Genomic DNA, 18814 nt, shown 5'->3' on the forward strand with positions numbered 1-18814 from the left:
ACATATCAAAGACCTCAATATCAGTAACATTCTTGTTACTGTTTTTGGCTTCAGGATCTCATTTTTTATTCTTTCTTCTCTGGGACTCTACCTTTTGTTTAGTTAGACTCTTCTATTGTACAACCAAATGTATGTGAATGCAATTCATACGCGAAGCTTCATTTGAAATATTTCACGATGAAGCGCATCAAATGCAGGAATAATTTCCAAATTGCAGAGTGAACATTAGGGATTTGTTGCATGTTGGATCAAAATGAACCGCTGATAGTTCCCTGGTGCTGAAAACCAAAAGTCGATATAATATCCAACCTTTTTCACGCACAAAATCTAACACAAACACACAGAGGTCTGACTTATAACACCGGGCTTAGTATAAATCATCATCATATACATAAGTAAAGAAACCAAGCTGTCCTTTTCCAAATTCCTTTGCGTTCATGCATGTTCCCAGTGTTTGACTTGTTTGCTGTAACTCTGAAAACACACACCGAAGGGGAAACCCAGAGAGTGTGTCCTGCATGCCTGACACCAGAAGGGGCCACCTCCAATCTGACGGGTAGTTATATTCATGTTTGATTAAAACTGACTTCTGAAAATTAAGTCAGCCCTCTGCGCCAAGTATCCTCATATCACTGCTTTGAAATGCTGATTCAAGACAGAGCACAAACTCAGGGACCTCCAACCTGATAATTATTCCAACTGTCACATATGAAATATTGTACTTATTACAGGCAGCTCTGCATCCTGCAAAACATTCTAGCATCCAAGAAAATATCTGCCTCATGTTTTAAATCTCACATGTTAAGCAGTTTCATCAACAGAAGACTGACCAGTGTTTCGCCTCACACTTTCAAAAATTGTGATTTGGCAATATTGCAACATTTTTATGGGAATACGACAATTTCCCCATGGAGATGAAGACTAGAAAATGGTCAAACTTGGAATTTCTCCTTACAATCTGAATTTTTACGTTGTCATCAACATCCTCCTATTGTTATGTACATTTTTATACAAAAGTGCTGACATTTCAGAACTGAAGTTTGATGAATAAATAAATCTGTTCTACTTATTTTAGATTTACGGGAGTTGGTTCCACCACCTTCTGCTCTGGAGCGTAAACCAGAAAATGTACTTACAATGTATGGGAATTCCCTAAAGCCAACACAAAAGACATGCACAACACTGAAATAGAACAAGAAAATTTGAAAAAAACAACAACTCACCGCTCTATTCCTCATATCCTTTGAAAAAGCCCAGTGTCCTTGAGGAAATCCAGCAGCACCCTGACCTTTGCACTCTCACCCCTGCTCAGTACACTGTTCATACTGGAAACCTTTCTTTATTTGGTCATACAACTAAATTTCATTTGAGACCTGCTTTACAATTTTTTTTGTGATTTTTACCAATATTCCATATTCCAATATTTTATTTATTTATTTATTTTTTTACCAATATAGGCGTGGCTGTGAGTGTGAATGGTTGTCTGTCTTTATGTGTTGGCCCTATCATGGACTGGCAACCCATCCAGGGTGAACCCCGCCTCTCACCTGAAGGCTGCTGGGATAGGCTCCACACCGATGGATTGACTTTTACCTATATTATTTATTTCAATTAGTTGAACTTAATATTTCATTTTTGCTTTTACTACTTCAAGGTTCTATCCTTGTCCTTGCTCAACCAAAAGTTGACTTACTGGTCTGAAGGTCGTGTGTATGTTCACCATAATGGCCTGTATACAAAGAAACAAAACAAAAACGTACTGAGTGTCATGATGAGTAGTTATTTGTTCTTATACGCGCGGCCATGCGTGACACCACTTCGCTATTTTACCGTTAACAGCATTGTGTGTGTTACAGTACCCTCTACTGGCCATTTTGAAAAACTATTCTAGCATGCTACCATGAGCAGTGCAGGGGAAGCGATGGTGCAGGTGTTAAACGTCAACAGGACAATCTGACATCAGGCCTTATGTGTATAATCCAATCTTTTTCTGAAGGATAATGATATTGGCATCCTACGGTGAGTGAAACATTTTGCTATCATGCTTCCTTTTAGCTTTGTCCATATTGCCTGTTGTTCTAGCTTACCAAGTTAGCTGTCGTGTTAGCCACCAAACCTCGGTTTGCCGATCGTCGTTCAAGAATGTGTTGGTTATGTCTTCACTTATTTATTTTTGGAATTAAAAATGTAAAGAAAGAACAGAAAACTTCAAACGATACATTGGACACTACCAATAAATTCGGCGTGAATCTGCAATTCTATAAATCCCCCTCTTATTTCATTAATGTATAAGTTCGTCCACTTGGTGTATACTGTTGGTTCGAACGCTAATGCTGCTAACGAGAATTGCTAATGCTGCTGTCACATTAGAATCGAAAGAGATTCTAAGCTGACAACTCATGCATTTTCTCTGTTAATGATAAACTGAATAAATAACACATTAAACCTTGTATTACCATCGTATCAGGCACCAAGCTAACTGCTAGCTAACGTGACACATTTAGTGTGTGCATTGTTTTTGATGTCCAGTAAAGCAAGTCATGTGTAAGTGTTAAATGTCCTCAATTCACACACACACACACACACGCACACACGCGCTTTTGTCATTTTCCTTTTTTTCCCCCCAATTGTCTTTTGTTCCTGAGGTTCATTTTCAGACTCCACATCTCCGTTTCATTTTTGACAGCAAGCTTCCTCTCCCTTTTCCCTGACACATTTCTAACTGCAGCAGTGATCGGTTGACACTGAATTATCAGATAGTCACAGCCTTTTTCCTGCATGGATTTTACACATTTTGTGCAAATCCATAAATTATGTATAGTGTGGGGCTCCTGTCAATAATTCATCAGCCCTCACTGCTGGGTAGCTTTTACTTAATGTCTAATTGATTCTGGGGATTGCTTTATGTAGTCAGTGTTTAGTAAGATGTTTTGATGAGGACTATATGTTTTCCTTTTATCATACAGGGTGTTCAAAGTCTTCGTCAGCTCCTCAGGATAACCATTAGGGTTGGACGCAATCATCAATCAGCAACATTGAAGCAAAGAGTTGCGGTCAGTGTTGTTGAGGAGTGCAGTGGCGGGGCAGGAGCAGACACGTCAGGAGGATGGCATCACCCTTCGTGCCCGTCCCTGTGCCCTTGGACAGAGTCATGACAAGAGGTAGCACCAAGCCCAGACGGCCGCAGCGGGCGTCATCACTTGGCAGTGTCTGTAGCAGTTCGGAATCATCGTCCCCTGTTACCAGGTCGGTGGGCAACCACGGAAGAGGATTTGGGCGATCTCAGCACCAGTCACGTTGCACAGACAGAGTTAGCCGCAGTCAGACACCGCCACCTTTCCCCAGTCCCGTGGCCAGAGTGAATGGGACTCTTGAGGCTTCTGTTGAGTACTCCAGCTGCCCTCGCTCCATATCAGACCCTGCAGGGAGCCAGCAAGGAGGAGCAGATGAGAGGCCATTCACCCCAACAGTGCTGGGGTATGAGGTCATGGAGGAGAGAGCCAAGTTCACGGTACAAAACCCAGACAATTGGTCAACATGACAAAATGACAGTCTTTGAATTAAAGTTAAGTTTATGATACAGCTGTTCTTGATCTCCTTGATGCTTAAAGGAGAAGAACCTCATGTCAGCATTTACTCAGACCATGCGTATTACATATTAGCTGGATGCAAACGGTCCACATGTTCTTTGAAAAAGCACAGAAGAGACGCTGCACTTAATGATTACAGCCTGACTTGTATACCTAAGGCTTTGTTTTAATTTGGCAGTAAATTAAACCTATAGATTGTTGCAAAAGGTCATGTCTTTTCATGATTGCGACTGCAAACAAAAAGTTAAGATGGGGTGTGTTGTGTTATCTCTTACAGGTGTATAAGGTCCTGGTGAGAAAGACGTCTGATGAGAACTGGGTTGTTTTTAGAAGGTACACAGACTTCTCCAGACTCAACGACAAGGTGTGTTGTCTCTGTACAGCTTCGCATGGACAGCACAGAAACCTGAAGGCAGTCTGAAGCTTTTCTCATTTGCCCCCCCCCCCCCCCTCCTGCTTTTGTTTTCTTCAACCCTTTCAACTGGCTTTCTTTGTGTTTGAATGCACAGCAGAAGTGAATAGAGCTATACAAAGAAGTCCACTGTTCCCAAACAACTAACCAATTCAAGCAAAGAAGGGGAACAGGTCCGTCGTGGCCTCAGGAAGGATAGTTAGTTCAGATTCCTGAAGGATAGAGTCATGACGAAAGGATTGTACACCACAACAAACACGATGCTGCTCATGAAGCAACAATTGATAAGCTAATGATCTTTTAAAACAAGCTGGCAATTTCAAACAGGTGGGGGACACAAGGTAGAAAGAAACAGGCCATGTTCAATAAAAAGAGAGTTAAAGGCATTCTTCTGGGATCATCCCTTAAACTGTTGGGAAATGTTGCAACATCAGGTGAATTTTCAATCCCTTGGTGTCCCTTAGGTAGACATGCACAGGCGTGCTGAAATATCCATGTCCACTTCCAAAAAAAATCACCCAAGCCTGGTTATTTAGAGTATCTGTCTGCTCCACTTGACCCTCGCAGAGCAGCTACATTTTGGATGGCAAATGTTGGTAAATGAAACTGTCTCCCCATGCTCTGTGTGTCCCAAACACTGTGTGTATTTGATCTTACCCGCCATTGCCTCCCTAAGTTCATGCATATGGCTTAGGTATGGCTTCCTAGTGTGAATATGAGGAGCATAAATGCCTGAACACGCAAACCCGCCTCCTGCTGAGACAGCCATACAAAGGGACACCATGCATGTGATCACATCCAGTATTGCGCAAAGCTGGCCACATCTGGTTAAAAGCATTTTGTCTTTTGAGTGTACATCTGGCTTGAAAATTTAGCACACATTGAAGCTTAACCTCCACTGCAGAATAAAGATCGAAGTCGGCACGGTCAGCTTTGAAAGCTCAAGAACAAGCAGTTGTTGTAGGACCACGAACAATGGAGTTCTCCGAAAAAAGTTAGGCAACATCAGGTCTGTAAGTAGTTTGTCTGTATACAGTGAAACAGCCAATAAAAATGCATTTTTAAATCACAAAGTTAATCTATGGAAATAGGTCGGTGTAGATGTTGAAACAAAATGTCACTAAACTGATGCCTCCTAAATCTCCTGCGCTTTGGGCGATGGCTTTCCCAATAGTGTGCTGCATGCTGAAGGGCAAAAGCAGTTGTCACTTAGAAGTCAGTGCAATTACTATGATATCATGACAAGTTTTATTCCCAAATACATTTCCCAGACCACTCCTGCAGCATAATCCCCTTCTGTATTGTCTTGTTTTATGATAAGTGTGTTTCAAACGATCAGTGTTGCCAAAACCTGTAAACCTGTAGTGCAGGTTTTATGTCTCGTCGTGCATTCCATCTACCCGCTGAGAAGCTCTAGGGGGCACCACATTGAAATTTCAGATGTGGTCCACGTAAAACTCACATCAGAGTTGTAGCTCTGAAAGAGGCTGAGGCTGGTGAGGGTGTACCAATAGAGGCAGGCTATTCCCCCTTTTACTACTGTGGGGCTAATAGGTTTTTCCCACACCACAATAATAGACTATTCCTTCACTGGTGGATAATAAAATAAAGTTGTTGTTGTTGTTTTTTTCACATGATGTTGTGGCATGAGTGCATCACTTATGAGTGGAGTACAAACAACAAACTACATGACTGATATTTCATAGACATACTAGTGTTGTAGTATTTGTGTACGTGTGTATGATGGTCTAACATAAACAAGATATTTCAGTATAGAATTGCCAAATATACAGACATATAAAATAGAAACAGTGTTGGCACTACATTATTTGACCACTAGAGTGTGTATGAAGTTTATTTTTCCTCTAAAATGTGACCCTTACGTCTTAATAATGACAGATGTGGTGAAAAGATGTCAGATGCTACTAACTACCCTCACAAATGCAGATTTGGAAGGCTGTTCTGTTCTGGTGTGTGGCAACAGCACAGTACTCTTTGTCATAGTCACACTGGGAACACACGCACACATCCTTGTACTTATATCTTTGTGAGGACTTCCATTGATCTAATACACTCCCTAGCCTCTCTCACCCTAAACCTAACCGTCTGAACTGACTGCCTGTCCCTGACCTTGACATTAAACCTAACCTGAACCTGATTCTAACCTCGACCCTAAAACCAAGTCTTGACCTTCAAACGGCCCTTTGAGGATGTGTGGACCGGCTAAAATGTCCTCGCTCTGTTGGTTAAATATGTATTCTAGGCCTCAATATGGAGCAAGTGCACCCACACACACACACACACACACACACTGGCTTCAAGAAATTTGGCTAAGTGATCCAAGGAGACGATCCGGTTCTGCTCTTAATATGGTGAGCTCATTAAGACTTTTGGAAAACTGTTAGGTCAGTCAAAGCTGATGTGCATTTTATGGTTAGAATATAAACTGAACATCCAAAAATAATTTGACCTCAAATTTATATTGAGCTTCGTGATGGCGAGATCCACTAGAAGGTTAATTAAGACACTCTTATTTGCTGCAGCACTTTTTTGACCAGCTGTGTTATTCAGGAGTAGAGTGTGTGTTCCTCTCATGGTTCAGCAAGACATATTGACTGTCATGCTCTCAATGGCAGGGTCAGAAAGTGCCAAATGCAGGTAGATGTTCGATTTGGCTCTTAAATCTAGAGGGTCAATCTGCCGATCACACTATCCAGACTAGGAAGGTGCAGTCTTGCTATGTCCACTGGATCAATTGTGCTTTGTAAAGTGCTGACCTTGTCCATCAACAAGGGACTTCATTTTGGAATCAGGTGCAATGGAAATGTGTGCAAAACGTCAGAGTACAATCGAGTGCATCACCTTGACTCAGAAATCTATGTTCAAAACTCCCTGAAGGGTGGTGTAAAAGTCAAAGAATGCGTTTTTAATGCCTCCACACAGGTGACAGCTGTCTGCCGGACGTAGTATGTTTTCAGGTGGTCCCCCATTCTGTCCTTAGGTCCTTAGGCCTTCTCATTTGTATAAATGCAAAACAATATTTATTTGGTCACAATCAGTTTAAAGGACTTAAAGTTCTGGGGAATATCTGATTAAGGCAGTTGTACATTCATACAAAACATAGTTCAGTAGGTTGTACACATTATTTCCTCCTGGATAACTCACAATTATTTATTGCCCGTTTAAAAAAATGCAACATTAATGCCTGGTGAGCTATAAAGTTCATTTCAGACCATGCTCTAAGCTTTCTGTTGCTATCGTGCAATGTTTGTCTGCGTTATCTGTGTGCATGCTGGGGAACCTGTGTGGGTCCATCAAAGTAGATATTGATCATCCTCTTTTGGAGACGTAATCAGCTTTCTTGACTCCCTCTCTCCGTGTGTGTGTGTGTGTGTGTGTGTGTGTGTGTGTGTGTGTGTGTGTGTGTGTGTGTGTGTGTGTTAGCTAAAGGAGATGTTCCCGGGCTTCCGTCTCTCACTGCCTCCTAAGCGGTGGTTCAAGGACAACTATGACACTGACTTCCTGGAAGACAGACTGTTGGGATTACAAGCCTTTTTGCAGAACCTGGTTGCACATAAGGACATTGCCAACTGGTATGTGACATGATAAGGTTGTGGAAACTTACCTCACTTACCAATTTATTGCCAACCACCCTGCGACAAATCCTCAATTCATGAGGATGCAAAGTTCTGGGCTGGACTGAGAGGTGTTGCTGATATTTTGTCCATCCATTAATAAAAAAAAAAAAAAAAAACGTGTTGTCAACATATCTGGAACATATGCACACAATTTTGGTTCATAAAATGTTGTGCTGCTGTGATTAGGTGAATTCAATACAAAAAAACATGCTCACCATACTCTCTGTCTTCAACAGCCGACCAGTGAGAGAGTTTTTATGTCTGGATGACCCACCTGGGCCCTTTGATAGTCTGGAGGAGAGCAGGGTAAGTGTGTGCACATGTGATCACTTTTGTAATAAATGATTGTTCCTCCAGGCTATTTGGTCTAAAAATATCCTCATGTTCAGCCAGTAGTTTAAAAAAACATTTAAGCGCCAAAATGTCATGTTTTATACTTGTTTACACTCTTTGAGAGATAGTAACTGAACCTTCTACAGATTTTCATGAGGCAAAAAGATGTTTTCAGTTTAGTTGGACTGGAGATGTTAATGGTCTATTCATTTGATGTGGGTAATTATCCAAATCGGGTGATCTGGTTTGCCTGGAAGACACCAAGCAATGTGTTGTTTTGACTGCTTATTGTCGGCAAACTAAGCACAGGAACAGCATCGCTGCCTCAGGCTGGTTAAAAACGGCAACACATTTGCTCTTCACAAATGGAAATGATGTGTTTTTTTGCATAGAGAGCAAGAAGTGAGATCTAATCAAAGGTAGTCACTGGAGACACATTCGGATGACAGGCGTGAATTCACGTACTTGCGACTGCATCAACTGGAAGTCTGCTAAGGTCTGAACGTTGGCCAAACTCTTGTGGGCAGAATGTTGAAGACATGTTTTCTGCAAGTTAAGTACAACTCATAAAAAAAAGCCAAACCTTGAGGTACGACTTAACGCACGACTTAAAGGCATTTTCACACCTACAGACCGAGTACTCTGGTCCAAATATGTTGACGAGTTTGTAAACTAGGAGCATTTCCTCCGTGGTTGATTTTTGTTTTTGTACAGAATGTTCCAGTACACCAAAATGCATCACTGCAATGTGAGAGCTTTTTTGCATGGTATACCAGTCCTAGAAAGGGACTGCAATAACCCGCCGTTAAAAATGGCATTATCTAAAGTTTGATCAGTAATGGTCTAAGCGCTGTATTTATGACTTACCTTAATGTGTCATAGCAACACAGCGCACCCACAGACTGTGCTGCTATGGCTCGGCAGAAGTGTCGCCAGCTCTGTTTCCCTGCAGGCAGAGTGGGAGTGCTTACTTTCTCGCGCTAGCACAAGCTGCAGCGGCTATCCTCATGTGATCCGATCACAAATGGTCAGTTCTGCTGGGAGTGCGTTCACACTTGGCTTTGATACGTTCACCACACGTGTCTTCCGTGATCGGATCTCCCCTCCCCACATGGTAACAAACACATACAATACTTCAGTTCACGATGTTTTTATTGGGGAACTTATCCAACCAGCCAGTGTATATCTAATAAATGCAACACAGGCCAGTACGTCATTCACAAGGTATGGAGATGAAGTACATTTATTTGTTGCTGTAGATCATTCTGACCATCACATATTCAGTCGCTGACAGTTTAACCCTGAAAGATTCACCATCTTCTCTTAGATTTCTGTGGTTTAAGCAGAGAGAGACAGAGAGAGAGAGAAAACGATAATAGCTGATTGTTAAACTCTTTAATAAGAGACATGAAAGCTGGTGCTCTTCAGCATTCCGAACAGTGACATCAGTTTCAGATTATCAATTTAAACTCAATAACTACTGGTAATAAAACAACACGTACATGTTTCTAAATAAATTATAAAACTAGGAAGCTCTTATTAGAGCATAGACATTCACAAAGGAGTTGCGTGTGTGAGGTAGTAAAGTTGCCACTTTGTAGGCTCATGATCCAGGGTTCTGAATTTTATCAACTTGAATTGCCAGTTTATGGCATTATTATTTTTAGGATCAGTAAAATCATAGTTAATGGGTATCTGTGTTAAAGCTCCTCGACTACAAGGACTGACCTTTGAAAGGAACATTTACTGTGAATGCATGTTATTATCACTGTCTTTGTGAGCGCAAACAAGAAAAAGCTGGCAAACGAAGATGCTTTAACCAGATTGATAGCTAAGTTACTGAAATGGAAACTGGAATATTGTAAAGCATATATTTTATCGTATCGAGACATTTAAAGCAGGTTTTCAAAGTCATAAGTTCGGTGACAGCACTACTTTTTGTTTGTCTTGCTCCCATCATCTGACCATTAATAGAGGAAGAAGTTCCTGTATCTTGGAGTAGGGCTCCTTTTTTTTAATGCATTTTACAGTTTTCTACTTCTCAGGTTGAGAAGTACTCTGGTGCTCGGCTGCATGTCGCTCAAATTTAGCTAACGTGCAGAGTTCACCTTGTAGTTGAGTGAGATCTGTCATTCACACTACAGACAGGCTGGGTGTTTGTTTGTGATTGGGCACCTCTTCTGAAGGGTCATGGGGCTGCTGTTTGGGTCCACACCCGAGTGCAATTGCTATGTATGTTACAATTTTCAAAGGAACCACATAAAGATGGGTTACAGGTTAAATTCAACAGCACTAAACAAGGCAGGTGTGATCAAGATAACATAAGTATTATTTAACTCAGGATGAACTGTATAAAAACTGAAGACAATATTGGGAATCAGCACCTCCAAGTCCGAGTCCATGGTTCTCACCCGGAAAAGGGTGGAGTGCCATCTTTGGGTCAGGGATGGGACCCTGCCCCAAGTGGAGGAGTTTAAGTACCTTGGGGTCTTGTTCACAACTGAGGGAAAGATTTTTTGTGAGATCCACAGGTGGATGGTGCAGCACCTAAAGAGATACGGACTCTGCATCGGTCTGTCGTGGTGAAGAGGGAGCTGAGGCAAAGCTCTCAATCTACCGGTCGATCTAGAGATCGTGGGTACAATTGGCTGAAAGGAGTTTCCTCTGGAGGGTGGCAGGCTCTCCCTTAGAGACAGGATGAGAAGCTCCGCCATCCGGGAAGAGCACGGAGTAGAGCTGCTGCTCATCCACATCCAGAGGAGTCAGATGAGGTGGCTCAGGCATCTGGTCAGGATGCCTTCCAGACGCCTCCCTGGAGAGGTGTTCAGGGCACGTCTGAATGGCAAAAAGCCTCAGGAAGACCCTCAGCTGGCCTGGGAATAACTTGGGATCCCCTGGGAGCTGAACAAAGTAGCTGGGAAGAGGGAAGTCTGGGTTTCTCTGCTTAGGCTGCTGCCCCCACGATTCGACCCCGGATAAGTGGAAGAAGATGGATGGATGGAAACAGGATCTAAAGCCAAAGGCCTAGAATACACAAACCAGGGTCCTCTGGCCACCTGGAAGTCAGAATTTTTAATTGCTGCTGAATCAAGTGACCAGCCACAGCACAACCAGGGCAGCGAGAGAACAGCACATGGAATACCAATGGCTGTACCTGTAGTGATCCTACCTTTCACTTCATTGATGAAAAAATTGCTGCTGCCCTAAAGTCAATGTGGACTCAAACAGCTAATGAAATCCTAAATATCCCCATTACTTTTGTTGTCTCACTTAACCTCTTGAGTAAACCACATTTTTTATGGCTTTTAGTGTTAGGAAATTGGTAGTAAATGCAATTCTTTATTTTACTGAGTGTAAACAAACCGAACAAACAGCAGGTATCAAAATGACACTGCGAAGGAATTTAATGATCCCCATTCCAACATGTTGTCTTAGTTTCTAAGCGGGTGCAAACCAGGAGGCTTTAAAAAAAAAATGTTATACACACAAACAAATTTTTATTTAGTTGAAAACACTATAATTACATCGTGTGGTCATGGGTCACCACATGTGAACGGAGGGCTGACTTACAGGATCGTAGCCTCAGCTCAACGTTGTGGGTCTGTCAGCCGTTGATCCTGGCGTCACCATCAGCCCAACCCATGTTGATGACCGTGATATATTGCCTTCTCAGTTTGACTGATGCATTTTTCTCTGTGTGCTGGCGTATGAGGGCATTTAGGTCCATTTGATGGTGATTCCTGCATCCAAAACACCTTTCTGTCACTTCTAACCAGTCCTTAGTCACAGTTTTTCATTCTTCTTTCAAACTTCGTTGCTCTTTGATTATTTGTTTTCTCTCTTTTCCCTTCCTGCCTGTCATGGTTTCTCTCCAGCCTTTGTTTGCTCTGTCAACAAATGTCCTCTGTTTTGTTTTATTGTCCCTGCTGCTGCCAACACCATCCAGGCCTTTTGTGAGACTCTTGAAGAGAGCAACTATCGTCTCCAGAAGGACCTGCTGGAGAAGCAGAGGGAGATCGACTCCTTGAAGAGGAGGCTGGAGGAGAGAGAGCAAGCTTTTCTTCTCCTGGAAAAGCATATCAAGTCAGCAGTTCTGCATAAACACACCTGTACACACAATATACTTCATGTTTTGGTTTACACCATGTGCTGCACATACGCTCATAGGTGTGTGTGTGTGTGTGTGTGTGTGTGTGTGTGTGTGTGTGTGTGTGTATGGGGGGGGGGGGTCAGTGGTGAGTGTGTGAGCTCTGAGTCTCCATGTGGTCTGTCAGCTCAGGGCAGTGAGAGCAGTGCAGATGTGGATGTGGAGTCGTCCGCCGCAGAGGCTGACCAGGACATGCCTGACAACACTGGGTAAAGAACACACTTGTACGCACAAAAACACCATATGGTGCGCACACACACACACACACACACACACACACACACGCATAAAAAAAACAGGTGGTAACCTCCCAAAGTTAGTTGCAGGGAACACATCAAGTTAAACTTTGCGACTTGACCTATTAAGTTCCTTGTCATGTCTGTGTTGATGACACTGCAGTCAATTTTGATCCCTTATTACCTGCTCATCTGCTCCTGCTTCTTGTGCGAATTAATCATCAAATCCCCATCACAGATCACAAATTAAATAACCTTTTGCATTGAAGCAACACAGTATTTTCTAACCATCCACGTTTCCATACTTATGGACCAAAAATTTCGCCTTGGTCATTTGGAAAGAAGACTAACGGCCCACTCTTCTGTTATCGTGAAAAGGAATGCTGCACAATTTACAGTGTCTGTGTCAGCCTCTGCAATTATATAACCACAAGAAAGCCTGTGATCACGTTGAAATAAATGTGCAGGTGTGTCTTTGAACATGACAACCTGTCCTTGGAGTAAGTGGAGTCTGATGCTGATGAGCAGGAGCGCCACAAACGAACTGATGCTGAAACAGTGGCAAAAAAACATCTGTTACATGATGAGGTTTCTGCTTGTGTGGTTAATATTCATTTACTTGTCTATGGAATTAATCTAATTAAATATACTATAAAATATCCCACGATCCAGTTTGATAGAAATTTCTCAGTTATCGCAGTCCTAGAATGAAGTCAAAAGAAATTTGCTTATTAAAATAGTTTGTTTTTTTTTCCCCCGCAAAATTCTTTGCAACTGTTCCTGAAAATTCTGGATTTTTTTTTTAATAAAAAAAAAAGAAGAAAAAAGCCGTTTAGAAATGTGGGGAAACGAAGAAAGAGCAATGCAGGATCTGTTTAAAAAAAAGTAATTGGCCATGCTACACGCTCCACTTGCAAACAAACAAGTTAACAAACAGCAATAAAAGAAAAGTGACCTCCTTCAACGTGGTAATAAACACAACAGTAAAAAGGTAATTACTGCTGTTATTTCCATTAGTCCCACCTGTTTTTAAACTTTAATATTAAAGGTCTTCCCCTCCCATCCTCTTTGTTGTTTACCCTCATGTTCCACAGCGGTGCCGCGCCAATCTGAAAACAGAGCCCAATGACACGTGAGGTACTTCATATAGCAGCTCTGCAGGCTAACACTCCAGGCTTCTATCGTCTCATATTCTTCTTTCCAGTAACATGCATCCCACTGTTCACCGCTGTACTATGAGGGGAGTGTCCTATCTGTGTAATCGGGGTGCGAGAGGGCAGAAGGTTCTTTTTCAAGTTCTGTCAAAAAAACAAACTCGTGCCGTGGGTCATCGCTCCCGTCTGAACCAGCGTTACACATGGCACCTGAGTGGGCTTTTAACATGAGCTTGAAAAAAAAAAAAAAAAAAAAGAGCTGTCCTGTGAGTGCCTGCAGTCAGGCTGTTTGTCAAGGTTGGGATCAGATCACTCTCATTCGCCTGCTTTGAGAAAAATCGCTTCAATGTCACCTCCTCATCAGGTTTCTATAAATTAAACAACAATGGCTTACATTTACTTTGTCACATTTTGAGAAGGGCTAAATAATCGCAGCAATTTGTGTCAGGTGATATTGAATGAATTAAAGAAAATAGTGTCTGTTAAAACTTGTACTTTTAATTGTAGCCTCAAATGTATTCAGACATGGCACTGACAACATGTTATTCCCCTCCATCATTTCAGCAATATTTCCTGATCTGCTCTGATTGGCTGGTTTGTAGATTTTGGTCCCAGAAGCAGTCACGTTGCAAAAAGCTAGGGTTAAATATGGTGATCCTCAGTGTGGCCTCTGAATCTCCACATGAGTTGTTGAACGTATTTCACGATTCGATTGAGGCCCACAGTTTTGTAAGGACACCAAAAATGTCGCCGTGGTCCTCATGTTGACTTGCATGTCAGACAGTGGCACGAGTGACCCGAAGCTCTGCCTCTCCTAATCTCCTAGAACTGTGACGGCTCGACAGACCGAAATATTAAAGCATCAGCATCTAACATCCAGTGGCTAGCAAGTTTTGGTTATTTACAAGAATATAGCAGAGCCCAAATTCAGAGCTGAAAGTGATTTGCCCCCAACTGTGTTATGTATTAATTGTCATGCTGTGTTCTGTGCTCTGTGAGCTCTTTGGCTGTACCACACTGTTCTACCTGCATCCCATGTGACTAACCATGACTATTAAAATAAACTGGACACATCCGCGACAAGCAGGTCTACTTACCTGTCGCAACGGCTCCGTCTGCGATGCATGCATGCGTGCATGCTGGAGTTTCACAAGGAGTTTGTAATTAGGAGCCTCAGTTGTCTCCTGCTGTTTACGTTGCCAGTATTTTTCAGAGACATTGTCAACTGCAGTACATATTTTCTACTCATCACGGTAATGACAGGATCATTTTAATGTCTAATTGGGGCCTTTAACAATGAGATGTTAATTTTAAACATTTCTAAACACACCGTATCTTTTTGGCAGTTCTTCTCTGTTTCTGTCATTTCACCAAAAGAAAAAGACTACAAGCAGTGTAGCGCCTCCACAGGGAGCAGTCAGTGATGACAGCCGTGTTGTGTCATGGACGTGACCAGTGTATTTTAGTAGTCCCTGTTGGTGGCCCACTTCACATGGTGATGTATGTTCTATGAGTGCTGTAAGTGGCTGGATGTCAGGTCTTCCTCCTCTCTCTCCCCCATCTGTTGTCTTGGCAATTATCAAATCTTCAAGGGTTCTAAGAAAGGAGTTTTACTTAAACTTGGATATCAGCTGAGATCAAATAGCGTGAATTTTTTTGCACAATATCTAGCACCCCCTGACACAAGATGCATTGTTATGTCAGTTATGCCTCGGTCAGATCACCTGCTAAGGTGGGCGGGGTCACAGTTGGTTTTATGTATTTGTTAGTATGAACACCAAAGTGTTGTAAAGCGTCCGAGACAAGAATGTAACAGGAAAAAAGGTAAACAATTCAGAAAATGGTAGTTATGTTGGCCCTTGACTGCTCAGTGAAACACTTACACAAACACTCCGCATTGGACTCTGTGACCTGTTACTGGAAGTAGAGATGGCAATTTTAACCTTTTAACGTTAATCAGCACTTATTAATGATTATTAATCGTGAACAAGCTACGGATGAGTGTCTGACCCACAGAAATGTCATCAAATAAGCAAATATACACTGCCTGGCCAAAAAAAAAAAGGTCAAAGGCTGTAATATTTCGTTTGACCGCCTAGCTTTTAGAACAGCACGCGTTTGCTGTGGCTTTGTTTCAGTAAGCTTCTGCAGTGTCACACGATTTATTTCCATTCAGTGTTGCATTAATTTTGCCCCAAGATCTTGCATTGATGATGGCAGAGTCTGACCGCTGCGCAAAGCCGTCTCCAGCACATCCCAAAGATTCCCAATGGGGTTCAGGTCTGGGCTCTATGGTGGCCAAATCATGTGTGAAAACGATGTCTGGCGCTCCCTGAACCACTCTTTAACAATCTAAGCAGGATGAATCTTGGTATTGTCATCTTGGAATATGCCCGTGCCATCAGGGGGGAAAAAAATCCATTGATGGAATAACCTGGTCACTCAGTATACTCAGGTAGTCAGCTGACCTCATTCTTTGGGCACATACTATTGCTGAACCTAGACCTGACCAACTGCAGCAACCCCAGATCGTAGCACTGCCCCCCACAGGCTTGTACAGTAGGCACTAGGCATGGGTGCATCCCTTCATCTGCCTCTCTTCTTACCCTGGTGAGCCCATCACTCTGGAACAGGGTAAATCTCGACTCATCAGACCACATGACCTTCTTCTGTTGCTCCAAAGTCCAATCGTTATGCTCCCTAACAAATTGAAGCCTTTTTTCCAGTTAGCCTCACTGATTAGTGGTTTTCTTAAGGCTACACAGCTGTTCAGTCCCAATCCCTTGAGTTCCCCTCGTATGTTTCGTGTGGAAACGCTCTTATTTTCACTGTTAAACATAGCCCTGAGTTCTGCTGTTGTTTTTCTTCAATTTGATTTCACCAAACGATTGCCAATCTCGATCAATTGGGATTTTTTTCCGGCCACATTTCTTCCTCGAGGACGATGGTTCCCCACCATCCTTCTGGTTTTTGATAAGGCGTTGCACAATTCTTAAAGCCAATTTTAGTTTCTGCAGTCTCTTCAGATGTTTTCTCTGCTTTGCGCATGCCAATGATTTGACCCAAACAGACCAACACCTGTTCCACGTCCACGGGATGTGTCTTCAAACATGGTCAAGGAATGAGGAGCAACTCATTGCATCAGTTGGAGTTAAATAACTTGTCACCTGCTGAAAGATTTTTGCCCATGCAGTAATTATCCATTCGGAGGCTCGTACCTATTTGCTTAGTTAAATCCAGGTGGTAAACTGTCACCTGTCACATTAGCGAACAATGGCAAGAGACTGTTTCTCAGACGGGTCCACCTACCTTGGGGTCATCAGTTTTATTCAGGGCCTCTGTGATGAGTCCATCAGGAGCAACATCATGGCAGTGAATACTCTGAGGTTTGGAGACCTTATTGTCTGTTTGCTGTTACTTCCAACAAACTGATCATTGAAAGGCTCTACATCTGTGATTTTATTATTATCACTATTGATTGTTTTTCTCTGACTCAGTGCACCTGATATGTCGTTTGGAAAATCGATTGATATGCGGCTTTTGTGCATCTACTGGCTAAAACCTTGATCGGTCAACGCCTTCATGCGGACATCCCGAGGTGGATGGGATGTTGGTAGTAATGAAATCTAAACACAAGTGGTTAGCGGGGCACAATTGGAGGCGCAAGATAGATAAAGGTGCTCGCTTGTGTGCTTGTGATCGAGTTTCCCAGCAGTTTCAAAAGCAAATGATAAAGCTTATAGAAGTGTGTGCCTGCCCTGAAAGTTCTTTGGGTCTTTCTACGATATCTTCAATGCTGCCAGATGGGGGGGAGTCAGAGGGAGATCTGTCTTCCTCGTATGCCATCAGTGGACCTGAAACTGAAACCTAGCTGGTGTTGTGGCAGTAACATGCCATCCTAGTCTGTCTCTTCCCACCAAGACGACCCAGAAGTCACGCTGTTCGAGCTTCCCTCTCCTGTGTCCTCTTGCTCTGTTTGAATGGCTTTTGTTTCCAGTTCTTACATTTTGACTGAGAGTTGAGTGTCGCACAGTATATATTACTTCTCTTGTGACCTCCTTCTCCCCAGTGGCAGATGTGAGGTCCAGCTGCTGCGATCCTCTGCCTGTTGGTGTGGGCCGTCACTCAGCGCTTCTCCTCCCGTCATCCAGGTCACCCAGCTGTACAAGCAGAAACTGGATCACTAACAATCCTCGTCCTCTCAATGTTTCACACAACCTTTTTTCCTGACCGTACCATCTTATGTCAAGCTGCATTTCCATACCGATTTCTCTTTCTTCCCCTGCCCTGCCCTATTTCCCAATCTTTTACATGCCATCGCCCCATCACCACCCACACCCCCATCCCCACCACCACCACCACCACCACCACACTTCACATTCACTTTCCAGCTTTGTAGTTGGACGCGAGGCAGTGTTGTGCTCACGATCTGTGTACTGCAACAGCCTGTTTCAATTATATTTCCCTCTATACTGACTTGTCATGGGATATTATAGCCAACACCTACAGAAGACTTTGTTCTGAACACCATGAATAATTTCCAATGAGAACAATATCTGGAATCACTTAAGACCTCAGACTAAGTTGAACCCCCTTCCTGAGCCCTCTGCCTTGACTTCTAAACCTACCATCGTCTCCACCAGATTGGATACTCTGGACTCAACGCTCGAGTTTGGCTCTACGATAAGAAAAAGAAAAGAGGATAACTTAAAGACTTACAAAATTGTGACACGACTGCACCCTCGAACCACCTCATCAGTTTGTGCTGATGTGTTGACCAGACGGCTCATGACCTCCAAATCAGAGAAACGGCACTCCCTTTGAAACAAGACCGACGTGTGACTCATTCGTCCGCTCGATGTGAATATAGCAGGTACCTCCATTTCATTGCTCTCCACTGCCGTTAATCGCCATCGAGAGGATAGAAGGACCTTTTTCACTGAAATCAGTCACTCTTTTTTTTTTAAACAGTGCTCTACATGTGGGCGTTGTTTCCCACAGATAAATGTGTAAAGTAGTTTCATATATATAACGAACTGCTCCTCCATCTAAAAGCCTACATTCCCTCATGTTTTAGTTCTGCATGTGATTTGTGGTCAACAAAGTGCTGAAAGAGACAGTCAAATCGGTACCATCATGCACTGTGAGCTCGCCAAGGAATGCAGTCCTGCTTTCTTTTTAAGGGATATAATTGCCGATGCGTGCACTCATCATGTCATTCCAAAAAATCTCTTGTGAAATTTAGTTGTTCATGGGGCGAATGTTCAGCGGAATTTGACTTTTTACTGGCTACACCTGCAGCGA

General features: G+C 42.7%; 1 protein-coding gene across 2 annotated transcripts; it reads left to right on the plus strand.

Annotated features, from left to right (window-relative positions):
- The first annotated feature begins 1433 nt into the window (after positions 1-1433).
- snx16 (sorting nexin 16) lies at positions 1434-18484 on the plus strand. 2 transcript variants are annotated; one of them, XM_086191569.1, is made up of 9 exons: positions 1436-2019; positions 2967-3511; positions 3868-3954; positions 7447-7595; positions 7877-7946; positions 11920-12056; positions 12207-12329; positions 13451-13493; positions 17580-18484. In XM_086191569.1, exons 2-8 carry the CDS (start codon positions 3107-3109, stop codon positions 13467-13469), a joined length of 990 nt encoding a protein of 329 aa, XP_086047695.1. In that variant the 5' UTR covers positions 1436-2019; positions 2967-3106; the 3' UTR covers positions 13470-13493; positions 17580-18484. The 2 variants fall into 2 exon arrangements, with proteins under 2 accessions (XP_086047694.1, XP_086047695.1); XM_086191568.1 differs by lacking the exon at positions 13451-13493 and having other exon boundaries at positions 1434-2019.
- Positions 18485-18814: the final 330 nt, after the last annotated feature.

This window comes from Aulostomus chinensis, chromosome 21 (genome assembly GCF_037954235.1).
Source record: "Aulostomus chinensis isolate RoL2024-O1b breed Wild chromosome 21, RoL_Achi_v1.0, whole genome shotgun sequence".
Lineage (NCBI taxonomy): Eukaryota > Metazoa > Chordata > Actinopteri > Syngnathiformes > Aulostomidae > Aulostomus > Aulostomus chinensis.

Excerpts from the sequence above, each read along its gene's own strand:
- snx16 (XM_086191568.1), top strand. The coding sequence starts at position 3,107 with ATGGCATCACCCTTCGTGCCCGTCCCTGTGCCCTTGGACAGAGTCATG. Across the intron at positions 7,947-11,919 it reads ATAGTCTGGAGGAGAGCAGG|GCCTTTTGTGAGACTCTTGA; the intron begins GTAAGTGTGTGC and ends AACACCATCCAG. Across the intron at positions 12,330-17,579 it reads GACATGCCTGACAACACTGG|TGGCAGATGTGAGGTCCAGC; the intron begins GTAAAGAACACA and ends CCTTCTCCCCAG.